The sequence below is a fragment of the Perissodus microlepis genome, chromosome 4, assembly GCF_051167445.1.
Source record: "Perissodus microlepis isolate ML-2025 ecotype Zambia chromosome 4, ASM5116744v1, whole genome shotgun sequence".
In the NCBI taxonomy this organism is placed as follows: domain Eukaryota; kingdom Metazoa; phylum Chordata; class Actinopteri; order Cichliformes; family Cichlidae; genus Perissodus; species Perissodus microlepis.
In genome coordinates this window covers 683,071-699,288 of record NC_140464.1, presented here as the reverse complement: position 1 = coordinate 699,288, position 16,218 = coordinate 683,071, and the positions used below count along the sequence as shown (strand labels likewise).

Below are 16,218 nucleotides of genomic sequence, written 5' to 3'. Positions count from 1 at the left end.
TCTTAAAACATCTATAATAATTGTAAAAAATAAAATTGGCTACTTCGCGTAGCGAATGTAACTCCCGCGATAAACGAGGGACTGCTGTATTATTAACAGTAGAGTCTGGGACATTTAATTGATTAACATCCACATTGATTATCATGCACTATTATTTTTGTTCAAGGAGAGCAAAAACTATAAAACTCTCTCAGCTTGTTCGTTGCCAAAAATGGCCACTTTTGTGTATGTTCACAAAATGCTGTAAAATGTGTATTTATTAAAACATTTATCTACTTTTACCGACGTGACTCTTTAAATTAGCACCAGTCCTTTTCATTAAAACCAAAATTGTATCTACATTCTTTTTTTACTCTTTAAATGCCAGTTAGGTTATATATAGTACCAGTACCGTTTCAGATAAAAAGGTGATAAAGTCCTAATGGTTTCATAAATCTTCCTATTTATTTATTTTCATATAAGCATCGGGGACAAGGCTGTCTTGCAATTGTTGAGGTTCACTAGTGTGCGCCCTATTTCTTCCAGGATGACTCTTCATTTGTAGGTTTTAGTGGACTCTTAGTACTGTGAAGTGATTTTCATGGGACAAAGGCTTGTATTCCAAGATCTGGGAGATTGTAGAAATGAGCAGTAATTCCCTTCTTGCCATCTTTCCAGAAAAATAAGTGATCTGGAAGCTGTTACGCTTACTTACAGCAGCAGCACTTTCTGTACCTGCATAAACTCCAAGACACATTTACTAACGGTGTTTGTTGCTGTATGTGCTGCAGCTTTGAATCTTTTATTAATATATATTTTGTTAATATTTTGGCTATGGTGTCTTGTTATGAAATGCACAAGAGTAAAAGTGTTTTTAGCATGCGGTCAAAGCTAAGTTTGACTGGGAAACTCAAAGCTCAATAGTCCGTATCAACAAAAATTCACTGCAGCCTGTGTAATATTTGATGCGTCATAATTTATTCCAGTCTATCTTGCAAATACATGTTTGCATTACAATGTCACGCACAAACACACGCAACTATTAGATCCTTAAGATCAAACCTGTGTCATTCTTTTGATCCACTGCAGTGTAGCAGTCACAAAAAAAAGAAGTGGCCAAAAATGGCCAGGATAGAGATCAAAGGGTTAATTCGTAAAATGTCTAAAAATATTATTGATTACAGGAAAACACATTACTGTTAATAGCAACTGTAAGCTTTTTACTTTGAAGTTACAAGTATAAACAATGCTGTTACATTTACACTTACATTTTTTACTATAAGTATGGCCATAAAACAAGTGAACAACATTTTATAATAAGCTTAATTGGAATTCTGTACACTGGAAAACAACCAACAACACATAAAAAACACAAACAAACAGCCAGTGCCTTCATCTGTCCGTTAAGTGTCAAACATCACATTGACCCGTAGTCCCTGCTCGTCAGCACATGCTTTTAAAAAGAGCTCCATGTCCTCTGCAAACTGAAAAACAAAGAGGAAGAAGTCCCTCCACACAAAAACACTGCAGATGACAGGCCAGGCAAACATCTATTGACCTGTTTGAATGCCTCCTCATCATCATGTGAGCCTTGAAGTTTTTTTTTTGTAAGAAGACTAAGACCACAGTGAGGGCGTTTCATTTTCATGGACTTTCCACAAGCCGCAGTTTCATTTAGCACAGAGGGAGGAGCACATGAATGTTCTACCCAAGATCCAGAAAATGGTTTAGATGCTGGAGACAAGACATCGAGAGGGACATGCGGCTCCACGGAGAGTTCAGTGGGGAGCAGTCCTGAATGCTGACATGACAATAATTGCCTTGCCATATCCCCACGCTGTATGACTGTCATGTTGCAGACAGGGCAGTGAAAGTGCGCCGGCGTATCATTTTGTCTGTAAGAGAGAAAAAAAAAGAAGAAAAACAACAACATGTAATTTAAATGCAGTTGTATAGAATGCAATCAGTTTATCTAACAATCAGATTGTACATATTAACAAAAATATCCAAGCCGTCCTCAATAATGAAAGCAAAATGGTGTGGATCACAAGAGCTGTCAGGAAATGTGGTGAACAGGAAAAAATGTTTAATGAAAACACTTTTTTCTCTTGCTGATGAATGAACTGAACTGTACCATGTGAAAAGCAACATTTAAGTCAACAAAGAGACTGCAGAGGTGCTGAAAAGAAGTGCATATTTATAACTTTAACTATGAGGTATATTTAATACCAACATACCTTTGAAAGGCAAAGCATTTTTAATGTGTCCATTTATATGCTCCTCAATCTTTGCCCTGACAGTAGGGCTGAGAGTGGGGCACAGAGGGCAGTGAAACAGCCAACACGTGGTGCATTCCTGCAATTCTGGCTTGGAGGCAGAATTCAAATATGATATGTGCATCTAAAACAGAGAGAAAAACAGATAAACACCATATACACTTTAAGTTCAGGTTTTAGCAGAAATAACACGTTACAGTTAGCATGTAAGAGATTTGGGGACAAAATTCTTTACAAAAACATAATTTACAAGACACTTATTTGTGACATACGTATCTATTGACATATAACAGACAATTTAACAAAGGCTAACTAAAATCTGGGCAATAAAAAAGCAGAACAGAATGGAATAGAGAATATTAGTATTTATAAATGTATAAATCTCTTTGTAACAAACTTTACAATGTTGATGCAGGTGGAATGAGAGACATGAATAAAGCGCAATATGCAGTAAATGGAACGATGTGCATTGATGTCAGATAGTGAAAAGCAGTGAAGTGAATTTGTTCAATAACAAGCAAAAATCAAATACGTTTGAAAGGGACCACTAAATGCTAGTCAGAGGTGTTGAAAGTGCACACGTTCCTTACTTAAGTCTAGATACCTCGGGGGTCTGACTGTTGTTGTAACGCTAACAAAGTGCCAACATCAGTGTAAGCAAAGTAGATGATTCCTAGAATTATATAATTATTAACAGCAAATTTATACATGGAAGACTCTGTACCAACCTTTACGATCGATTTGCAAGGTTAATGATCCATGCAGGAACGAGACAAAAAAAACAAATCCACGCGGGAACGTATCTCCGCCTACTGTGGAGGTCACGTGTTTCCGGTTAGTGTGGAGGTCACGTGTTTCCGGTTACTGTGGAGGTCACGTGTTTCCGGTTACTGTGGAGGTCACGTGTTTCCGGTTACTGTGGAGGTCCCAATATGGCGCTCCCCAGTGGCTGCAGCCAGACCCTTCTCAACGTCCCACTTAAATCCTGCTAAATGCAACAACTGCACCACCTGCTGTCTCAAATGTCACGCTGCACTGACTCCAGTAACAGCAAAGGATGCTGGGTAATATTCAGTGTGGTAAAGAGAGGACCTTCCTACTTTGTCCTTGACCATAAATGCTGGAGCTGTGACTGTAAACCTCACAGCACTGATTTAAAGAGCCAGCAGACGTCACCCAGAGGTTACAGCTGCTGGGCCCCAGTCTGACTCATCACTGTGAGCCACAGCCAACCAGCTTAGCCCGCACTAAACAACCAGACCGCTGAGCAGCTGTTTTCATGCAGCGTTTGAAGAACACAAAGTCTGTATGCTCTGATCTTAGTTCAGTAACACATCATGTATGAAGTTAAATAAAATGTCCCTTACTTTTCCTCTTCTTTGCATCTTTCTCCATCTCTGAGTGTCACACCCCGTGTTTCTCTCCCTCTGAACTACAGCACACATGTTTAGTGTCAAACGTCACATAAGCACTTTGTGTGTTTGCTGATGTTTGTTGAGCTGTTAGAAAAGTTGCTGTTGAAATTCCCTGCTGTTTGCTCCTCTTCTGCAGCGCTAACTGGATGCTGAACAATGCTTTGCGACTTTACATCTGCACCATGAACGCATCAACAGTGAGGGTGTGAGTGGAGTGTCGCTATTTTCTTATTGCTGAGTAAACATCTGTAGAAGAAACGCCAGGCTGCAGTTCACAAAACCTCCTGGACAGCTTCATGTTTCCTCTCTAACATCAGTCTGCGATGGTCTGATGAAGGATTCCAGCTGTTCAGCAGTCCTGGCTCTGCTTCGTCCTGTTGTTGCTTACATGATGCTCCAGATGTTGTCTGCTGGTCAGAGGTCTGGACTGCAGGCGGGCCGGTTCAGCGGCCGTGCGGCTGGGACAGATGCAGTCTGCGATTTAGCGTTGTTCTGCTCAAACACGAAGGCCTCCCAGAGACACACGTCAGCACGGAGCAGGTGTCAGAGCAGATGTTCCTCTAACACCTGTTTATACCTTTGAGCAGTGATGGAGCCTTTCCAGATGTGCCAGCTGTCAGCTCCGATGCCCCCCATGAGAGAGCTGCAGGCTTTGACCTGAGCTCTGATATCGTTAGTCCGGAGGATGTGGAGTCCATTTTTGGCTCATAAGTAGAATAAGTAATCATAAATATAAGTAGTAATAAATAACGTTAAATGATTGGTCAAAGCATTAAAATTATGTTTTAAAAACTACAAAAAAAAATCTCCGCCTACGAATCCCAGAATGCCCCTGAGCGAGGAGCAGCCGGCTCCACGTGCTCGGAGGTTTAAACGAGCGGCTGCAGCACAGAGAAGGGGCGGGAAAGTGTGTCACTGGGGCACGAGGCTCTCCCCGCGGTCACATGGTCCCGTTTTCTGCCGCGTGCGGGCACGGCGGCCCCCGCACATTCATCATCATCACCGTCAGCGTCCTGCTGCGCGCGCGCCTTGTTTCAAAACACACAGACAGGCAGACAGAGGCGCGCGTGCAGCAGGACGGATCGCTTGGTTCCGCGTGCAGCAGGAGCAGTAGTTTGAATTCACAGAATAAGACCCCGCTTCTTCTTCTGTGGTGGTTTCTTCTCCCACGTCTCCGAGCCTGGGATGCGTGCGCAGCGGTAGCTTTCTGGGACTTTTAAACGAGGGTCGCGTGCGTGACTTTTTCTCGGATGTCACAGTGACCACCGCTGCCATGGACACGAACAACAACAACAACAACCCAGGTAAATACGTCCCCTACTCTGCACCTCGCGCTTACATTAGAGCTGATAAGAGCGACGCTGTGCGCGTGCGGCGCATTTATTTTGACTTTTAACAGCGCCGATTGGTCCGCGTGCGTGTGAGGGTCTCTGCGGCTGCTTCAGGGGTCGAGTTTTAAAAGTTGTCAAATTTTACATGGAGTTTGGCAGCAGCGCGGGGTGAAGGCTGAGACAAGCAGGTTACTGGTCGATGAGTAAACTGTTGGTATCGTTAGTATCGGACCACAGGTCGAAGCTTTGAGCACCTGCGGCTGTGTGGCGCGCGAACCTCTTTTCCGGTGTTTGTGTCCGCGGTACAGGTTCTCTCAGTGAGGGGGGCGGGAGCACCGGGTTCAGGTGCAGACCAGGTTCTGGACCCCGCATTGCCCTCACTGCGGTCCCCGAGAGCAGGTGTCCGTGGCCGGGTTTCGGGAACAGCGGGTCCCGCTTGGCACATGTCCGGCGGTGGTCACGGGGACCGTGTACGTGACTGCGCCCGTGTGTTCGGGTAAGTGGGTCAGGGTGACAGCGGTCATGTCGGAGGGTGGACAGGTGTCAGGTGGACCCGCAGTAATGTGTGTGTACGTGCTCGCTCGCTCGCGCCAGCAGAGCGCCCGTTGCCGGTTCACATGGACCGGCAAACCGAGCCATGTGCGCTATGTTTTCACGGAGCTCCGCGGGCTCTGATTGGCTGCCACTGAGCCTGAGCTCATTGTATAATTCCGCTGCTCCTCCCCCGGCTCCTCCCCCTGTGTGCTCCAAACACGATCACATTTAAAGATTTGCGCACAGTCACGTGGTTTGACGTTTGCTCATTTTCACTGACGTCAGGAGCCTTTGCTCTCTTCTTCTGCACTTTTATAGTTTGTATTTGTATGTGATCAGATTATTGATCATGGCTGATTCTGATCGATGACCGGGATGAGGATCTTTAGCACACACTGATGGTTCATCGATGATGATAGTTACAGTCCGGCTCTCGCCTGTCCTCACCTGTTAAAGCTGCAGTTTGGGTGCTTATGTCTCCCCCTGCTGGCGCAGACAAGAACAACGCAAACAGAGCTGAGCGCTGGTTTCTGTGTGTGGCTTTTATCTGCAGCAGCACAGACTGCACTCAGCTTGTTTCAGGCAGGAGTCGCAGAGTTTTATTCAAATGCCACTAAGGATGTTTGAGCCGTACACAGAGACACGTCACACACCTCGCCACAGACACCTGCAGCTGACCGCGGTGACGTGAAGCTGCTGGGAGACGTAAGAACACAAAAACATGAATCTGTGTTAAAATAATCACAGGAGTTTTTTCAGACTGCAGGCTTACTGATGTAAATAACAATGATATATTTATCACAGGATGTAATAAAGTGTAAACCGACAAATAAAACTCGACATAAAACCTGAACACAGTGACGAACACGACAGGTGAGACGATGTACCTGTGCAGGTGATTGATTTACATTTCTGGGACAAAAGGAGCCAATCAGAGGGGAGTGAGGTCAAGGAGGGGAGGTGTGAATGAGTGAGGGAATAAAACAGATGTGAATGATGTACGTGATTTATGGAAGCGTCTCCATGTCTGCTCGAAGTCCGATATTCCTGATCCAGGATTCCTGCTGTATCCCCAGGATAGAGCGCCGCTCTGCTCGCTCTCACAGATCACCGTGTTTGTGGTTTAAAGCTCATCACAGCGGACACTTACTGACACTACACTACCCATGAGCCTCAGCTGCTGGTGCTGAGCTCAATGATAACAGACATTCGCCGCACTGACGTTCAAAGAGCGTTTGGCTCGTGTGAACTTCCTGTCAGCTCAGAGTTCAGCTAACACGTTTCCCTGCAGCACGCCCACAAACCTCAGACCAACTTTAAAAAACATGGCGGCGTGACGCTTAAACACGTACTTAAAAGGTGATAAAGAGGGTTCTTAGAGAACGTTTAGTAAAACATCACTGCAGCACTGTCAGAGAGACTCTGAGGACACGTCAGCGTTCGACCTCGAGTCGTTAGCCGGTGACATCCAACTTTTATGCTTTGAAATTCACACGGTGAGCAGAGACCCTGATGAAACACGTTTACGCTCAGTCAAAGAGGGCAAACATGTGTCAGCAGCTGGATCCTCTCCTCTGGAGGTCAGCACAGTGCCTGAAGGAAGCACAGCGTCTTATTCCAAGCACGGATCGTTTAAAACCTTCACGAGGACCTGAAGATCATGTGATCTGTCCTGAGACCTCGTGAGCAGCAGAGACGTGCCACGTCACCGCCGCGAGCGTCAGCGCTAACGGGAAACTTTATTAGAAAATGATTCCCAGCTGGAGCATGATGCTGTTGTCAGGTGGAGGTGAAATGAAGCTTTCTTATCCCACAGTCTGATTGGAGCCTTTGCAGATTACCCAGAATGCACTTTGTGGAGCTTCCTGCAGGGCACGCTGGTTACTGCTCCTCTGAGGATGTGACTGATGAAGTCAGATGAAGGTTATTATTCTTCTGCGGTTTCAGCTTTAATTATTTCTGAGTGGCTGTCGCTCACGAGACGAAGCAACTCATCTGCCAATTAGAAGGTTGGTGGTTCAATCCCTGGTTCCTCCAAGCTGGGGCAAGACGCCAGCCCCAAAATGTTCTCTGACACATCCAACGGCGTGTGTGTGTCAGTGTGTGTGTGTGTGTGTGCGCGCGCGCTCTGGGAGTAGAAGAATGAGTCCAAAAACAAGCTCCTCCTCTTCGCTTTCCCTTCTTATTCTTGGACTGTGAGCAGCTTTGCATGACTGACAGTTCATAATAATCCTTCTGTATCTGACTCTGGGCTGACTCCGCAGGCTCTCATTCATCCTCTGGGATCAGCAAGTTTACTCTCTGTGATGTCATAGAGGTCTGCAGTCTGCAGTCTTGGCTCACACTCAGCTCGTTACGAGAAACTCTAGATTGTTGAATATGAACATCGCCATAGCAACAGCAGATATATGACAGGAAGTGAGGAGGTGGTCACGTTTAAGCTGAAGAATCTTATTTTACTGCAGCAGAAAACGCTGCAGATCTGTGTGTGTGTGTGTGTGTGTGTGTGTGTGTGTGTGTGTGTGTGTGTGTGAGAGAGAGAGAGAGATGAATGGCGGGAACGTGAGAGTGTGTGCAGAGGAAGGGTAGGCGTGGGTGTGGGCGGGCCTCTGGCGCTCCAGTCCCGTTGCAGAGCCGTCTGAGTGGAGCAGGCACGTGTCTCAGGGGCGTGACCACGGAGTACACACGAGCCTCCCGCCGAGGCTGCATGAGGGGGAGGAGGGGAGGTGGAGGGAGGCAGCAGGTTCAGCACAGACATGAGCACAGCTCGGATATTTCTGTGGTCAGACGCTCAGAGGCCATGTGCAGCTTTATAAACACGTCACGTGACCTTCATCAGCACTCGTTTGTGTCTGCATTTCCACTCTGAGTCCTCTGTCTGTGTGTCTGTGCTGGTCTGTGAGCTCGCTGTGGTTCCTCGTGTAGCGTGAAGGTGATGGCGGCTGCTCTCCTTGTTCCTGTCTTGGTGACCCAGTTTGTGAGCTGGCAGCGGGCCTTGCTGTGTGAGTGTGTGAGCACAGACTCACAAACCACACATTCAGCCTGAGTCTGAGCAGCAGAACATGAAGGTGATCACAGCTCGCACTGGTCGTGTGTGTGTGTGTGTGTGTGTGTGTGTGTGTGTGAGTGTGTGTGTGTGTGTGTGTGTCACGTGCAGCTCTGACATGTGCAGACAAACATCATCCTCTCATAACAAACAAAGAATCAGGGGTTTCCTCCTGTTAGTGTTTCTGACTCCTCGCCGTGTGTTGACTAACAAACACATCGTTAGTCAACACTAATGCTCTGTGAAGGTCGCTGGGTGTCACGAGGTGAAAGGTCACCGTGTTTGTCCCAACCTCAGTGGGGTGGGGTCAGGTAGTTAGTGATATTGTATCATACAGGGACACCAGAGGCTGATACTTAATCAGATAAATTCAAATATTTTGGGAACACTACAAAACAGAGGGCCCGTCTCTGCAGCGTGGTCCTGACATAACGTCCAACGCCATCGAACACGGCGCCACGGCGGTAAAAACAGGACTGTAGCCTCCCACAGAGATCAAACCTGCCGCTGTGCCGATCGTGTTCAGCGATCACAGTCTGCATGTGCTGCTGATGAAATCGTTGCTCAGAGCTTCACGTGATTTACAGGATGCTGATGGGAGGCAACAGGTCTGCAAACAGTCGCTCTCAGACGCTGTGCACATGTGGCAGCCGATCACTTAATTTTGAGCCCGCTCGGCGGCAGACTGGTGGCAGACCAACATTCACGGCAGCTTTCACTGATGCTTTGATGAAACCTGAGAAGGTGTGAGTCTAAATCCCGCCTATGCTGAGCAGCGGTACAAAGTCACGCTGCGCTGCACAACGAGCAGAACAAAGAGCAGAAATAAGCACTTACAGGCTTTTATTTTGTAGGAGGAGGCTGTGATGTGTACAAGCAGTAAAACCGAGTCGCTCAGAGCGTTCGAGGAGTAGAGGTGGAACGCTTCCCCCTCACCGCTGTCAATAACCTCTGACCTCCCCTTGCTCTCCTGCAGGAGGCGTGATCTCCTACGTGGGCTCCTCCGGAGGCTCTCCCACTCGGACCAGTCCGGTCTCCATGTACAGTGAGAACTCCAACTCCCAGTCCTTCTTCACCTCCTCCTCCTCCTCCCTCACCCTGCCCTTCCTCAGCTCCGGCTCCAGCTCAGGGTCAGCCGGAGACGACGGGTCCTCCTCGGCCTCCTCCTCGGCGGGAGGCTCGCCTCGAGGCCGCGACGACGGCGGCTCTCTGAGGACGTCGCCCAGCAAGTCTGTGGCCAGTCTGACCAGTAAGTATGCAGTTCGTTTGCATGTTTGTGTGTTCAGCTGAACGGAACCTCTGATGTCACTTCCTGTGTGTAACTGTGTTTCAGAGCTGAACGGCATGGTGCTGCTCTGTAAGGTCTGCGGCGATGTCGCCTCGGGTTTCCATTACGGCGTGCACGCCTGCGAAGGCTGCAAGGTGAGATCTCACACACACACACACACACACAATGGAACTACTGACTCAATGATAGTATTTGTGTTAATTAATTAAAATCTAAAACTGTTATTCTTTTGTTTTTGTAATATTTCAGAGTTATTTGCTTCCTGTTTATTTTCAAATGCGTTCATCCTCCAGCTTCACTGTGTTTATGCTAACATAGCTGTGTCGCTAGCAATCACGTAGCACATCATTATCTACCAGCTAGCCCAACTTCAGTAACCCTACAAACGTCACTGCTGTTTAGCTTTCTGTCTTCATTTATGTTGGAAGTGATAGCAGAGCTGTACGTTTGAATGCTTCAGAAATCTCTCAGTCAGAACATGCTATATCATGTTTAGGTGGAAGCTAGCGAGCTAACTTCCTGCTAACTTCTAACTCCGTTAAGTGTAATAAATTCTGTTTTCATGGATGTTAAACTTCATTGTTACACCTGGTAAAGCAGCAACGCTGATGATTTTATTCCAGATGAAAGAATTTAGACAGTTTTTAACTCTCAGTGATGCTGCAGTGATCGTTTGACTTTGGGACCTGAAGCGGCTAATGACGTCAGACTTAAAGACCGGATATACAGTCCGCGGATTTTGGCAGTTTTGGGGCTTGGTGGTGATGACGATGATGATGATGAAGGTGACGGTGTGGGCGTGTCTGGTCTTGCAGGGCTTCTTCCGCCGCAGCATCCAGCAGAACATCCAGTACAAGAAGTGTGTGAAGAACGAGAGCTGCACCATCGTGAGGATCAACAGGAACCGCTGCCAGCAGTGCCGCTTCAAGAAGTGTCTGTCTGTGGGCATGAGCCGCGACGGTGAGCGCCCGCCTCACCTGCACGCCCACCTGCACGCCCGCACACTCTGAATCCGGCCTAACTCCTCCTCTTCCTCTTCTGTCCACAGCGGTGCGTTTCGGGCGGATCCCGAAGCGCGAGAAGCAGAGGATGTTGGCCGAGATGCAGAGCGCCATGAACAACATGGTGAACGACCAGCTGCAGAGCGACTTCCAGCTCGCCAGCCTGTCGTCGTCCTCCTCTTCCTCATCCTCTTCCTCCTCGCCGTGCCCGGGGGTGACCATCGCTCCCCGGCCTCAGCCCTCAGCCCTGCCTCCAGCCCCCTCCTCACCCTCCCCGCCTGCTTCGGCTTCCTCTTCCTCCCCACCGCCTCTTCCCGCCCATCAGAGCTCCTCCCCCTCCTGCTCCCCACCCCCCAGCCCCGGGATGGACTCCACCATCAGCGCCATTGCTCGCGCTCACCGCGAGACGTTCCTATATGCTCACGACAAGCTGGCCAATAACCACGTCCACCACAATGGGGAGGCGGAGCTCTGGCAGCCCAACCGCTGCCCAAACGGTTACCATGCCAACGGCCTCAACACCATCTACCACCACAATAACAACCTGGCCACAGAGTGCTACCTACCGGAAAACAGCTGCACACATCTTCACCGTAGCAACGGGAGGCAAAGCCAGCAGAGCGGTCCCGCTGGTCATGTGACCCAGGAGCGGCGCTGTCCAGTGAAGAAGCAGACGGGGATCGTGCTGGTAAGAGCTCATCCACTGGGGGAGGGTTTACAAGCTGTCACCTGATTGGCTGACGGTGCTGTCCTGTCTCCGCAGGCTTGTCCAATGAACATGCAGCCTCACGCCGACCCCTCGAAGACCCCGCAGCAGATATGGGAGGACTTCTCGCTGTCCTTCACGCCCGCCGTCAGGGAGGTGGTAGAGTTCGCCAAACATATCCCAGGATTCAGCGGTCTGTCCCAGAACGACCAGGTGGCCCTGCTGAAGGCCGGCACCTTTGAGGTGAACCTGTGATGTCACTCGGTTTAGTGGGCGAGGTTTGTGCTGATTGGTTGATTGAGATTCCTTAGATGCTGTACCCGACCTGACCACTAGGCAAACTGGGGGCGCTGCACCCACCCTCTAGATATTTACCATGTCTTCTCACTCAGCCAGTTACAGCACTGTCATCCAATCAGAGCACATTTTAGGGAAATGACCTCTGACCTTTGAAAAAACCATTGAGTTCACTCTCGAGTCCACGAGAGTGCGTGTTTAAAAACTCCCACTAGCGTTCCCGAGGTCAAAGATCTGAAGCTCAGGTTGCTGTGTTTAGTTGCATTTGTTCATGGAGACGTAGCGGTCGCAGTAGTTGCTTGTTGCAGCATTTGGTTAAGTTAGTGAGTTGAGACACTTAACTAGACAGATGGACAACCATCTTCCCATGTAGAAAAACCACAGCGTTGTTCCTTTCTGGCAGATTTATTTGACTGGATGCATCGCATGGCTTTGTTGAAATACATGAATGTGCCATAGGGGTAGCAAACTGTCCTTCTCCCGTTAGACAGGAAGTAATGAGAAATAGCACTTCTGGTAGGATGTCAAAATAAAATGAACAGTGTGCCAGAAACAAATAAAGATTGCATGAACTTATATAGCACTACATAACATGAGGGGCGACTCTTAAGGAGCCAGAACATGCTGCATTGTCTGTAGTTGTTGCAGATGTGGTCCCTGGAGCTACAGCATGATGTTTACTTGTTGCTGCAGATGTAGTTTGTGTTGCAGTTGCTTGTTTTCTGTGTAGATTTGCAGTCATCCACGTCATGAAAGCTTTCTTTCCCAGCTCCTTAGGCTAGTTGCTTGTTGTTCAGTTGCAAGTGTTGCTGTAAACGTAGTGGCTGCTATAGTTGCTGTTGTTGCAGGATTTGGCTTAGCTGCAGGAGTTAACGTGTTGCTGCAGTTGTAATAGGCGGTGTTTGGCTGAAGTTGCTGTGTTTAGTTGCAGGACTTTGGATGTGGCGAGTTTTCTAGGCAGAGGATGTTGATCTATTAGCAGGAGTTGCAGATGTAATGTTGCTGTAGTTACACGCCTCCTCGTTGGTTGATCAAACTCGTGTCAGGCTGAGATTGGATGAAACCTAAATGTGTCGGTGACATCATCGCGCTTTCACTGATTGCCCGTCCTTGTTTCCTGTCTCAGGTGCTGATGGTGCGTTTTGCGTCGCTGTTTAACATGAAGGAGCAGACGGTGACGTTCGTCTCCGGCGCCACCTACAACCTGCAGGAGCTGCGGGCGATGGGCATGAGGGACCTGCTGGGAGCCATGTTTGACTTCAGCCACAAGCTGGCGGCGCTGGAGCTGGACAGCGAGGAGCTCGGACTCTTCACCGCCGTGGTGCTCGTGTCAGCAGGTGAGCAAAGATCGCCGCCGCCGTAGATTAGCTGAAACGTATCGCAGTTATTTAAGCAACGTGTTGACAGTTTAAGAAGGAAGTATAGAAAATCAACTTCCTGTTTGTAGCACATAACTACGGCGAGTTTGGGTGTAGCCCGAGTTTGTGTGGTTTAGCTGTTGTTGTTGTTTTCGATGCACGTTCAATCATCCAGGTGTGGAAATCGCTAAAAGTTGATTCTTTCATCTGGAAGTTTTCAGAGGAGAAACGTTTCGTCATCATCAGGTAACGTTTCTCCCTCTGAAAACTTCCAGATGAAAGAATCAGCTTTTGGGGATGTTGCTGTTGCTGCTGTAGTTGCACCAACTTGTTGAGTTGCAGGTTGTGCCATGTTTGGTGTAGTTGCAAAAGGTACCGTTTGTTCAAGCTGTTGCTGTAAGCGAAGCGTCGTGGTTGCAGTGATTTAGGTAGCAGCGGCGTATGTAGATGTTGTTGCCGTAGTTGATGTCTTGTGTTTAGTTGCTTATTTAATCATTTTTGGTTGTTGTTGTGTGTCGAAGTTGCACATGTAGAGTTTGTTTTTAAACTGTTTAGTTGCAGCTGTTGCTGCAGATGCAGTGGGTGGGGTAGTTACCGGGTTTGGTTCAGTTGCAGTAATTGTGGACGTAACAGTTGTTGCAGTTGCTGCAGATGTAATGGTTGCCCGTCGCTCGCTGACCTGCCCTCTCCGTGTGGTTTCAGACCGCTCCGGCATCGAAGACGTGGCGTCGGTGGAGCAGCTGCAGGAGAATCTGATCCGCGCTCTTCGCTCGTTGGTCAACAAGTCGCCCGTCGCCCCACAGAGCGAGCACCTCGACGTGGACTCGCCACGCTTCACCAAACTGCTGCTGAAGTTGCCAGATCTGCGGACGCTCAACAACATGCACTCTGAGAAGCTGCTGTCCTTCCGCATCGACGTTTGATGACATCACTGCGATGTCGCCACATCGCCACGCTCTCCAGCATCGCAGCGTCATCCAGACCGCATCGGACTGGCAGGATGATGATGTCATCAGCAGAACTTTTCAAGACATGCGTCTCCCCGCCAAAATAAAAGTCTGCTTTAAAACAGCTGGTTGATGTTTTAAAGGAACAGGCTGCCATTTTTAAACCACACTATTTTAACCTGTGTAAGCCCAAACCGTTAGCTTAGCCTAGCCAGCCCAGTTCTTTGACTTTACTGGAGCGTCGCCAGCAGGAAGTCTGAAAGACAAAAGAGAGAAGCGTGAAGGACGTGGACGACGACAGTACGCTAACTGACGAGCTCACACAGAAGAAACCTGTTCGTTCAGCTTCACTTCCACTTCCTGTTGATGTCATCATTCTGTCTGATTTTAGCTTCGTTAACGTTCATGATGAGTTCAGACGCTTTTAATTTGAAAGTTTTCCCAGCTGGAGACAGATGCACACTAAAAGTAGCTCTTTCAAACGTCTGGACGCATCCAGCAGCTTTTAATGATTTTAAGGACTTTGGGATCAGCTCCTTCGATTTTCGCCGGCGATCTCTGACTGCGGCGGCCTCCGCTTCCACTCTGCAGGAAACAGAAACTCTTCCAGTACGAACTGATTCATCCTGAACTTCCAAACTGGGGAGCGCCCGGAATGATGACTCCACCCACTACAGAGATGGAGGAGGCGGGGCGTGACCTGGCGACGCCTCAGACAAACCTTATGCAGCTGATGTTCTGTAAAGAAACTGTACATAGCCATGAACACAAAGATCCAGCTATACTTGAACTGTTTGCCCTGAGATCTGTTGTACACAAATATTTTTGGTTAATATGAATATATGCCTGTGCAGATATCGTGACTATTAAAGTATGTACGAGTGAGGAAGTGCACCTGATGAAAGAAGATCTCTGTGTTTTAATCTGTGGTTTATGTCGTAAAGACGTTACATAAAAATATATAAAAATGATATATAAATATATGCACACATGAGTCGTCCTGAATCTATAATACTCACACTGATCATAAAGATGTTACTGTGATGGACTTGATGATTGGACGAGTCAGAGCTGAAGTAAAACGACCTTCAGTTTTCTCTCAGCGAAGCTCATTTTACCCACCAGCAGCTGCTGACACGTTCTGATTGGTCGGTTCAGGACAGGACACCCCGCTTTGATATTTCCAACCGTGCAGATGCGAGCAGCAACATTAGAGCTCCATGAGTGTGGTTGGAGGAGAAGCTGGAGTCAGTTACAGCGGCTGGTGGAGATGCTGTAGTGGCAGGGTTTGATGTCACAGACTCAAGCTGCTGCTGGTTGTAGTTGCAGCTGTAGAGCGGGTGGTGCAGCTGCAGAAGAGCCTGATTCGAGCTCTCTGTTATTGTACCGCAGCAGCTGTATGTGCTGAAGGCTGTATATGCTCTCTTCACGCCCCAAATCAAAATGGAGGAGGCTGTAAAGCAGCTCATGATGTTGGGACTAACAGTCACAAAAACTCATTTTACTACAGTAAAAACTTTAAAAAAATCTCAAAACTGAACAATCAGTTTTATTTAAGAAGCGCCAAATCCCCATCCGTCCGTCAGTCAAAGAGACCACGCCCCTAATAATGAAAACTTTAAACAGTTGAGTTATGACCACATCCTCCCCTGTACGGTTGTTATGAAGTAACGATCAAAGCGGTTTGTGTGTCAGGCTGCAAACGTGTTTATTTTAACACGGAAGTCTATGGGACTGACTCACTGCTGCCTCTGCTGGGCACCACAGGAACTGCAGCTCTCAGTGCTTCCATGTTGGGTTTATTCTAGTTTATTTAGACACGAAGCTTCGTCTGTGTCACCTAGCTCACCTTTATTAGTGGAATATAAAGGTGTTTAGGGTTATATTCCAGTGGGTCTGAGCTCAGCGGCACAGTCTGCCCTCTGGTGGCGTTTTTGTGCCTTGCACTACTGTCACTGAAATACAACATCTAACGTCGTCTCTTCACCATCACACATATTTATCTCTCTGTGAACAGTAAAGTATGAGAAGAAAAGAAAA

General features: G+C 47.9%; 1 protein-coding gene and 1 long non-coding RNA gene across 2 annotated transcripts; one reads left to right on the top strand and one right to left on the bottom strand.

Moving 5' to 3' along the window:
- Positions 1 to 950: 950 nt before the first annotated feature.
- Positions 951 to 4,588, bottom strand: LOC146387895 (uncharacterized). Its single transcript, XR_014800005.1, has 3 exons — positions 2,984 to 4,588; positions 2,217 to 2,379; positions 951 to 1,874 (listed from the first exon to the last, which is right to left on the bottom strand). It is a non-coding gene; the product is annotated as an uncharacterized LOC146387895 (long non-coding RNA).
- Positions 4,589 to 4,889: 301 nt separating this feature from the next.
- Positions 4,890 to 15,161, top strand: nr1d1 (nuclear receptor subfamily 1, group d, member 1). Its single transcript, XM_084924915.1, has 8 exons — positions 4,890 to 4,974; positions 9,558 to 9,830; positions 9,915 to 10,003; positions 10,685 to 10,829; positions 10,918 to 11,558; positions 11,634 to 11,819; positions 13,000 to 13,210; positions 13,934 to 15,161. The coding sequence occupies exons 1-8, from the start codon at positions 4,944 to 4,946 to the stop codon at positions 14,152 to 14,154; spliced, it is 1,797 nt and encodes a 598-aa protein (XP_084781041.1). The 5' UTR covers positions 4,890 to 4,943; the 3' UTR covers positions 14,155 to 15,161.
- Positions 15,162 to 16,218: the final 1,057 nt, after the last annotated feature.